At 35.1% G+C, this 10,220-nt stretch overlaps 1 protein-coding gene and 1 long non-coding RNA gene across 6 annotated transcripts in view; one reads left to right on the forward strand and one right to left on the reverse strand.

Moving 5' to 3' along the window:
• top1b (DNA topoisomerase Ib) overlaps positions 1-8,381 on the reverse strand; it is a 33,342-nt gene extending 24,961 nt beyond the window's left edge. Inside the window, exons 1-9 of one of the 5 annotated variants that reach the window (XM_079848468.1) lie at positions 8,195-8,381; positions 7,936-7,960; positions 2,187-2,262; positions 1,907-1,991; positions 1,725-1,774; positions 1,488-1,577; positions 1,316-1,409; positions 1,138-1,232; positions 917-1,032 (exon numbers count right to left, since the gene is read on the reverse strand). In XM_079848468.1, the coding sequence (XP_079704594.1) occupies positions 917-1,032; positions 1,138-1,232; positions 1,316-1,409; positions 1,488-1,577; positions 1,725-1,774; positions 1,907-1,991; positions 2,187-2,262; positions 7,936-7,960; positions 8,195-8,227 (664 nt within the window). In that variant the 5' untranslated portion in view covers positions 8,228-8,381. Of the gene's footprint in view, positions 1-916; positions 1,033-1,137; positions 1,233-1,315; positions 1,413-1,487; positions 1,578-1,724; positions 1,775-1,906; positions 1,992-2,186; positions 2,263-7,917; positions 7,961-8,194 lie in introns of all 5 variants that reach the window. The other 4 variants (XM_079848467.1, XM_079848466.1, XM_079848465.1 and 1 more) reach the window with 4 other exon arrangements.
• The window catches only part of LOC307145408, a 1,105,317-nt gene that overhangs the window by 748,966 nt on the left and 346,131 nt on the right, over positions 1-10,220 (forward strand). The window lies entirely within an intron of this gene.

Raw genomic sequence — 10,220 nt, forward strand, 5'->3', positions numbered from 1 at the left:
AATCACAACAGACTGGGTCATCTGGCCAATCAGAGCAGAGTAGACCAATCACAACATACTGATCCATCTGACCAATCAGAGCAGAGTAGACCAATCACAACAGACTGGGTCATCTGGCCAATCAGAGCAGAGTTGACCAATCACAACAGACTGATCTATCTGACCAATCAGAGCAGAGTTGACTAATCACAACAGCCTGGGCCATCTGGCCAATCAGAGCAGAGTAGACCAATCACAACAGACTGATCTATCTGACAAATCACAGCTGAGTAGACCAATCACAACAGACTGGGTCATCTGGCCAATCAGAGCAGAGTAGACCAATCACAACAGACTGGGTAATCTGACCAATCAGAGCAGAGTAGACCAATCATAACAGACTGATCCATCTGACCAATCAGAGCAGAGTAGACCAATCACAACAGACTGGGCCACCTGACCAATCAGAGCAGAGCAGACCAATCACAACAGACTGGGTCATCTGGCCAATCAGAGCAAAGTAGACCAATCACAACAAACTGGGTAATCTGACCAATCAGAGCAGAGTAGACCAATCACAACATTCTGATCCATCTGACCAATCAGAGCAAAGTAGGCTCTCAGAAAGGAGGGGTTTAGAGAGACTGAATCCTTTATCAAACCGCTTTGACACTGTAAGAAAAGAGGTGCATCTGCCTTGTATATTATGTGTTAGTAATATATATTATATATTATGTTTAGTAAATGTTTATTTTTTACCTTAGATGCATGTAAACTTACTGTAGGAGACCTAAAAAAAAATAGGAACCTTTAAAATAGTATAATTGGGGCACTTTTTAAAAATTAAATCTCTAATTATTTTAGGATAGTATTGCATAGTATTTGACTAGAACATGATAGCAGACAGCTGGTGGGGTCAAAGGCCAATGCTACTCACCATCATAATAAAACCTGATATGGCCTGGCAGGGGTTCATATGGCGGGGGGAACACAGGACCTTTATGTTCCAGAAACTTCCATTTGGAGCCATCTGTGTGTCTCTCCTCTTCCCACCTGAGTAACAGAGGAAGAAAAAGAGAGATATTGCATAAAAGATGAAAGGAGCGAGATTTCAAGATGAGTACAGATTTGTCTCAAATTTCAATTTTCTTGTCTCACCATTTCCACTTCTCCTCCGGCTCATTTTTGGCTTTCTTTTTCCCTCCAGTGGTGTCTTTCTTTTCCACTTTGGTCCTCTTCTTTGGTTTCCTTTCCTGGGTCAGTGAGATATGACTTCAATAACAGTCCAAAGCCAAAGAGAAGGTGTACATAGTTCAAGACAAAGAGGAATGTTTACCTCCCTCTCCTCATAATCACTGTCATCTTCCTGTTTACGTTTTTTCACTTTCTTCTCATTCTCCAATTTAACCTTTTTGTGCTTGTGTTTATACCTGCTTTACAAATAGAAATCACTTTGTTTTTACATGCCATATGCTAAGGATCATGGGAACAGATCTTATTGCACATACTCGTCTTCATCCCGCTCCCTCTTGAGTGACTTCTCATGTTTGATGGAGTGATGATAGCCATTATCCTCTTCCACTTTAATTGACGGTGGGCTGAAACAAGAGACGTACTATTTTTTTTTAACATTTTTAGGTTCGATTACAAGTTCAGCAGTTTATCTTGGTTTATATATAAAATTATACATCTTTTATATTTTACAATGTGTGAAATGTAAACATTGCGGCACATCACTGTCTCACCTTACAAAGCCATTCTCTTTATCTCGATATTTCCCATCAGAACTATGGAACTTCACAAGAAAACAAAAACGCACCCAAAATAAGATGTATAAACACATAAAGCATGTTCAAATACTTCACAAGGCGCATATGTAATTAATTATATTATTTGTAACTCTTTGGTATGGCACAATTGAATCGACCTTTTCTTCTTTTCGCTTTTCTTTCTCCTTAAGTTGCTCTTTTTCTTTCTCTCGATGCTTCTTCTCTGAAGAGCTTCTGTGTTCGCTGTAAAACAAATGGAAAAAGATGAGATTCTCCTTTAGGACAATAGATAAAAGAATCTCCAATGAATAATAAAAAATAATATTTAATCATCTGCTAGACCTGAAAGTACAGGGAATGAGTTGTACACAATGTTAGATTTATTTCTGCCTTGAAACCAATGTGAAAATAAAGGGAGTAATAAAAAAGAAAAATCACCTGTTGTCGTTCTTTGAGTTGTCCCGCTCTCTCTTGTGTTCTCTGTCTTTATGTTTGTCCTTGTGTTTGTATGAATCTGAGTCAAAAATAATAGTTTTTTATAAGACTTCCCAGATTTAGAGGTGTCATACATCTGAATGAAATAAAAATTCATTTAAAATAAAATTAAAATAAGGACTGTGATACATTCTAAGACTCCTCAAATGTATGCGATGTAAATGGCGTAAATAAAATATTACACTGCATGATACTATATCATAACAATAACCAGTATGTTGTGTTATTATGCTATTTTACTAACAATAAAATAACAGAAGAAAACCACACAGTACCTTGTAAAAACCATAGTATATGAATATGGTAATCATAGATTATGTCGGAATATTTAGGAAATAAAATAAAATAATAATTATAAATAGTATACATATGTCCGCATTATGCTTATTAAGCTATTATACACTTAACGTTTAGTTTAAAACCATTAGAAATTCATTTTTAAATTATATGTGCCTGTTTTGAACCTTTAAAAATGTACAACAGTGATTGGCATAAAACACATTATCACAGAGTTCAAATACACAAAATGTCACATAAATGTACTCGTCGTGTATAAAAGCATTCTGCTGCTCTCATTCGACGACTCCTGTGCAACCTGCTTTTGTGCTAATGAACCATTAAAGACCATCTAACCAGCTTTCTTTTATGAAATAAGTAAAACATGATGCTTTGTCAGTACACTACATTATGAAGCCAATCCAATGACTGTGAAGAGGGTTTGTTTACCAGCTCATAAGCATACCGGTAGATCAACATATTAATCTCTTAAATTTACTTTAAAATTAGCATACTTCCCAAATAAATAATAAATAATTGACAAATATGAGCAAAATGAAACAGCTCAAGTATGGGTTTTTTCGACGCTCTCCTACACCAGAGCCATTGAAAAACAGTTGCGACATGCTTTGATCTCCAGGTCATGTGGTTTATGGAGCTCTCAATAGCGCCAAACAACTCTGGATAGACAGCTGTTTCAAAATATTTGCAGAAATTTCTGGTAAATATTAAGGTATAATGTGCATTGATTACTACGCTGTCTACGCTTTACAGTAACATTTTATTCTGGAGAGAGATAAAGAGACAACTTTAATATGATTTCTTGAGTTTAGGCGTTCCTCACTTGGGTCACACTCATACTCCTTGACTGAACACCTTAAGTCTAATTTATTAGTCTAAATATTTTTTTGAAAATATGATTATTATTATATATTTATAGTTATTTTATTTTTTTAATTTCAGTGCAAAGAGGGAAATTAGAGGTTTTTGGTGGCCGGAAAAATAATATTCATATGTAACACATAATATCTACGTTTTCTCAAATTTGCATTTTTGTAGTTTACACTTCGACGATAACATAACAGTATTGTGTTCAAAAACTTGCACTTTAAATCCTGTTTTCAAAAGTTTGCTTTTTTTAGGAACATTTTAAATGTTATGTTAATGACCGGCCAAAACACATAAAAAGTTCTTAGTTGAAAACTGTGTCGTGTAAACTGAGTCTAGTTTCTCAAAAGAGTATTGCCGGTCAAAAATGCTTACTAATTTTTTTTAGGTTTTGCATTTAAATATATATTTTATATATTATCAAACACTAGATTTTTATAGGTTTAGATTTTTTTAATGTTACATTTAAAAAAAGGTTAATTTCTCACAACCTAATGTTATTGTATGATACTCAAGAAGTGAATATTAATGAATGCAAGCAAAAACTGAATTTAACCCAAGAAAGAAGTTAAAAATAGTGTTACCCAAAAACAAAACAAGGCAACCAATTGCATTCAATGAAACTCTTTATTATATAATATATCCAGTGAGGTGCTAGATAAGTTATTCCTTGAATGGGCAGTCTTCATAGAAACTCATTCGACCTCCTACAGGGAGAGAAAGATTGCAGAAAGACTAAAAACGGTTACAAATATGACAACTAGCATTTGGTTATGGTAGCTATTGAAATGTTGCTCACATTATCTAACTGCAATTACCTGCAAACTATTTATTATCTAACGATAGATATACAATGCGCTTCATAAAATACCACTACTGGCTAGATTCCTGAGAGGTCAACTAATGCGTTAAAATGTCAAAAATATGCAGTAATTTCATCAATTTAGTGAGTGTGCTTGAGAAACACTGAAATGAATGGGGTTTAATGCTTGACTTATGGGTTACTTGGAACAATTGGTTGTTTGGAACTATTGGTTGTTTGGAACTATTGGTTGTTTGGAACTATTGGTTGTTTAGAACTATTGGTTGTTTGGAACTATTGGTTGTTTGGAACTATTGGTTGTTTGGAACTATTGGTTGTTTTGAACTATTGGTTGCTTGGAACTATTGGTTGTTTGGAACTATTGGTTGTATTGAACTATTGGTTGTTTGGAACTATTGGTTGTTTGGAATTATTGGTTGTTTAGAACTATTGGTTGTTTAGAACTATTGGTTGTTTGGAACTATTGGTTGTTTTGAACTATTGGTTGCTTGGAACTATTGGTTGTTTGGAACTATTGGTTGTATTGAACTATTGGTTGTTTGGAACTATTGGTTGTTTGGAATTATTGGTTGTTTTGAACTATTGGTTGTTTGGAACTATTGGTTGTTTTGAACTATTGGTTGTTTGGAACTATTGGTTGTTTGGAACTATTGGTTGTTTTAAACTATTGGTTGTTAGGAACTATTGGTTGTTTTGAACTATTGGTTGTTTGGAACTATTGGTTGTTTGGAACTATTGGTTGTTTGGAACTATTGGTTGTTTTGAACTATTGGTTGCTTGGAACTATTGGTTGTTTGGAATTATTGGTTGTTTTGAACTATTGGATGTTTGGAATTATTGGTTGTTTTGAACTATTGGTTGTTTGGAACTATTGGTTGTTTTGAACTATTGGTTGCTTGGAACTATTGGTTGTTTGGAATTATTGGTTGTTTTGAACTATTGGTTGTCTATGAAGACTGCCCATTTGGAACTATTGGTTGTTTGGAACTATTGGTTGTTTGGAATTATTGGTTGTTTTGAACTATTGGTTGCTTGGAACTATTGGTTGTTTGGAACTATTGGTTGTTTGGAACTATTGGTTGTTTGGAACTATTGGTTGTTTGGAACTATTGGTTGCTTGAAACTATTGGTTGTTTGGAACTATTGGTTGTTTTGAACTATTGGTTGCTTGGAACTATTGGTTGTTTGGAACTATTGGTTGCTTGGAACTATTGGTTGTTTGGAACTATTGGTTACTTGGAACAATTGGTTGTTTGGAACTATTGGTTGCTTGGAACTATTGGTTGTTTTGAACTATTGGTTGCTTGGAACTATTGGTTGTTTGGAACTATTGGTTGTTTTAAACTATTGGTTGTTAGGAACTATTGGTTGTTTTGAACTATTGGTTGTTTTGAACTATTGGTTGTTTGGAACTATTGGTTGTTTGGAACTATTGGTTGCTTGGAACTATTGGTTGCTTGGAACTATTGGTTGTATTGAACTATTGGTTGTATTGAACTATTGGTTGTTTGGAACTATTGGTTGCTTGGAACTATTGGTTGTATTGAACTATTGGTTGTATTGAACTATTGGTTGTTTGGAACTATTGGTTGCTTGGAACTATTGGTTGCTTGGAACTATTGGTTGTTAGGAACTATTGGTTGTTTGGAACTATTGGTTGTTAGGAACTATTGGTTGTTTGGAACTATTGGTTGTTTGGAACTATTGGTTGTATTGAACTATTGGTTGTTTGGAACTATTGGTTGCTTGGAACTATTGGTTGTTTTTAACTATTGGTTGCTTGGAACTATTGGTTGTTTGGAACTATTGGTTGCTCCACAACAAACATTCCTTAATTCCCATGAAAGTTTATGGGAGTGTCATAACTCTGTTTTTCAACAGCTCTACCCTACACACAAGTTATGATATCACCGGGGACTCCGTGTTTAAAGGAGTCCTCACTTCATTTTATCTAATTTTGCAGGCTTGAAATCAAACTGGAACTCAAAGAGACAAACAGATCGAAGAAAATTGGTGCTTTTTATTGCTTCAAAGTTGAAAATAGGCAGAGTATGTAAGCTTATGAGTGCCCTCAAACTGATCTGATGGCATCACTGTACCTACCTTCACAATTATGTGTTTGTAAGGTTTAGGCAGTTTGAAGGGGTGTTTAGGGAGTAATATCAGTGTACATGAGGTTCAACAACAACTGTAAAGTGAGATAAGAAGAAGCCACAACGACTGCAGTCAGAGCAAACCTTCACTAATGCTGGAATTCAACATTCTCTACTGCTTCAGAACTACAAGCAATTATTTACTATTGCATTTTTTCATCTACTGTCATTCTCTCTCTCTCTCTCTCTTCATATATATATATATATATATAAGTTGTGTTATTTTATCATCTGAAAGGTGCTGTGACTTACATTCCAAAGTGACTTATACATTTAATGTCAAATAAGCAAAACGTAGAAACTTAAAAGCGTACTTAAAGGTTTTATACACGTAGTTCTCATGTCTGTGAGGCAAGTAGGCTATACGCTGAGTTTCTGTATATTTTTTGTGACGCGCTCCAGAAAGCAGAAAGAATTTATGATGTTTTACGTGGATATTTGGGACACAAGTGAAGTCTTGTGTACAAAATAAATAATAGTTTAGCATCCAAATACATGTGACTATGGAACCATTTAGATACGTGCCAAATGAGAGAGGAGCCCAAAGATATTTTCTGTTTCGCTTTAAATAAATTTGTTTATTTGATGACAAATATTAAATAAACATAAGGGCAACTAAATACATGTTCATAATGTTTTTGTAAATATTTCATTTTATCTAGTATTTTACATTAATTTTAAATATAATAATACAATGCGACTGACACACCAAATTTATTTTTCTTTTCTTTTTTGTCAACAACTTTGAAGGTGCTGCTGTATTATTAAGAAGTCCATATATAGGCCTAAAGATGGGGGCCATTTGAGCCAATAAAACAAGTGTGTTCATTACTCCCATCCACATTAACTTTGGGTTTAATCACTGTTATAATTATGAGGAGTCCTTGGAAAACAATTGTTACCCTATAGGCTGGGGGTCCCTGGCCACAAAAAGTTTGAGAACCCCTGCCAGTATTGCTACATTCCAAGACAATATGGTACTCCCAAGGTGCAAAAATGTCAGTACTTTTTGTTAATGTTACTACTAAACATAGTTTAAGCCAAATACCATAGTTAGTTAATGCTACAATAACATAATGTTATCAAGACCGTCACGTAAAAATAAATTTCAAGGCAAAAAAAGATATCAAAACCTTTCCTATTATGATTTTACAGTGACAACTGTGGTAACTATGGTATTTTTGTGGCTGTAATGGTGAGCGAGTTGCCTGTCACATGAGTTATTGCTGCTCATATTCAGTCAGAGAAGAGAAAATGGCGCAGAGACTAAGTCCTCACGCATCCTTTCCCCACTTTCAGCGGCCAAATTCAGCCCGTTACCCGTCAAAATCCACACGATGACAGTCATTTCCCGATAGTCGATCTACTACTCTATGTGAATGGGATCTCAGTGTGAGGCATTTCAGGTGTGAAGTGTTGTTTTGCAGCGCTGTTTCTGAACAATAGACAGCACAGAGAGCGGCTGACGGGACTTAGTCTCTGACGCCATTTCTGCTCCATCTCACTGTGACTGTCACGAGCGCTGCTTCATCACCTGTAAACACACACTTACTGTAGTCCACAGACCCGGACTCCATCTGAAACACACATGTATACAGCATTTAAACATACCATGTCGCATTTCAATAACAAAAACACATGCAATTAGAAGATATTTGCGCATAAAGTTGGCGTTGTGCTATTAAAATATTTTCCATGTAGCCTATGCACAATTTTTACTTTTCGTTTGTAAAGTTTACGTACAATTTCACTGCAAAGAAATATGTCCTGCGCGAATATTTAATATAGATAACATGCTCGAAATTTGGTACCTGATGGCGTTTATGTGCATGATCTCCACTCATGTTGAGACTCTGAAGATGAATAATAAGATGATTTAGGTATTATCTAGAAATGACAAAGGTGCCGGTATTTTAAAAGCTTTGACAAAAAAATGACGACTGTCGTCGAGTTAAGTCTGACTGTGCCGCTACTGCGCATGCGCTGCATGCGTGAGTTCACAGGATCCTAAAGACTCTTCAACTACTAGACGAGACCACAACATTATGCAAACTTGGATCTCAAGTTAAGATCTAAAGCCAGGTTTAACAAGGTCGTTTATCGTGTATTACGTCGAATTTAAGTCTTATGAAACCGAAATATGTGTGTAGGGTAGAATGGTGCTAGTTTTTCTGAAGACAGTCAAAAGTCCAATTACACAAAATCTTGTTTTCCCCAGAATGGAATTTTTTCTTTCTTTTTTTCAAACAGCTATCTCAAAACCCCCTTACGAAAAATGCACTATTATACGGGTCCAAGCATTGAAGGTGGAGGAAAAGATAAATTTTAATATCATGCTGCCTCAGTATTTTCTATGCAGGCAAACAAAACAACGCTTTAAGTTGCTGGAGCTCATTTACAATATTTCTTTCTTTTTGTGCTCTTGTGTGATTCCAAAAATCATTATCATAAAGTAAATGACCACTAAAATAACTCATATAACTGTTTTTGTATATAAAAAAATTGCTGGTTATAATTACTAATGATACTTAGCCTACTTCCTCATGTAAACAACACATTTTTCGTTTATAAAAGACAGGTAGTCAATGACATTTTAAGATTTATGAATAATATATTGCTGAATTAGGAGTTACGGCTGTATGAGTACAATAACACACTACAGGCATTATTGTCAGACACTAATTAATCAGGAAGTGGTCATTTAGTTTATCCTTTAGTAATATAGGCATATGTAGGCTACCTAATAAAAAATAAGAAAGTTTTAAGTGGGTCTTTGAAAATAGTTCTTTATAAACTATTATTTCATTTTATTGATGTGGAAAGGAAATGCTTACTATCAATAAAAGCTGTTTAATAAACCATAAATATTATTATGCATTATTTTTAACAAGTAAATATTAAAAAATTTAATGTCAAGTGACAAGAACAATTGTCTTTTTTTTTCTTTTTTTTATCCCAACTGATTTATTTAAAATAAAATACAAATTGGTGAGGAAAAGGCACAGGCTATACACAGGCTGAACTGAAGTACTAAACCAAAACCAATATGTTGTACTGGTTTGGTCACTTGTCAGCCAAGCCCGACTTGGTTTAAAAAACTTAATTAAACAAAACTTATATATTGAGTTTAGGTTTTTTTTAAATGCCCATTGAGTCATGTTTCTACAAATATTTTTTCACTTTGAATTATCTCCTGAATAGACTCCTCAGACAATTTGGGCAGATTTGCACCAAATTTGGGATGCATCATCATCATCATCATCATCATCATCTCGAGACCCTCATGACAAAACATCCCAGACCTGAAAACTGAGTCAAATGGGAAATTCTGAGGACAAACAATTTACATAACATTTTGCCCATAGGAGGCTACAACTGAAAAACCCTCATAACTCCTGAAATGTATGTTCAATTAATGAAAATCAGTACGAGTCGTCTTTGGGGAAATTGTGACAAAAACAAATGAACAATGAAACCACACTGACATACAGAATTCTCTAGACTGTATGGAGTTGAATATTTGTTTTGTCCTCAAATACATGACTGGAACAAGCAAATGAGTGGGAGACCACAGTGTACACTGTTCTGCCATGACAATAAAACCACATGCCTAAAATCACGTGGGTCCTTCCTTGTGCTGCCAAAACAGCTCTGATGTGTCAAGGCTTGGACTCCACAAGACCTTTGAACGTGTCCTGTGGTTTCTGGCACCAAGACATTAGCAGCAGATCCTTCAAGTCCTGCAACTTGCTCGGCGGGTCTTCCATGAATCAGGTTTGTTGGTCCAGCACACCCCAATTTGGGAAATTTGGAGGCCAAGGCAACACCTTAAACTCT

The sequence above is a fragment of the Squalius cephalus genome (assembly GCF_949319135.1).
Source record: "Squalius cephalus genome assembly, chromosome: 18".
NCBI classification, from domain to species: Eukaryota; Metazoa; Chordata; class Actinopteri; order Cypriniformes; family Leuciscidae; genus Squalius; species Squalius cephalus.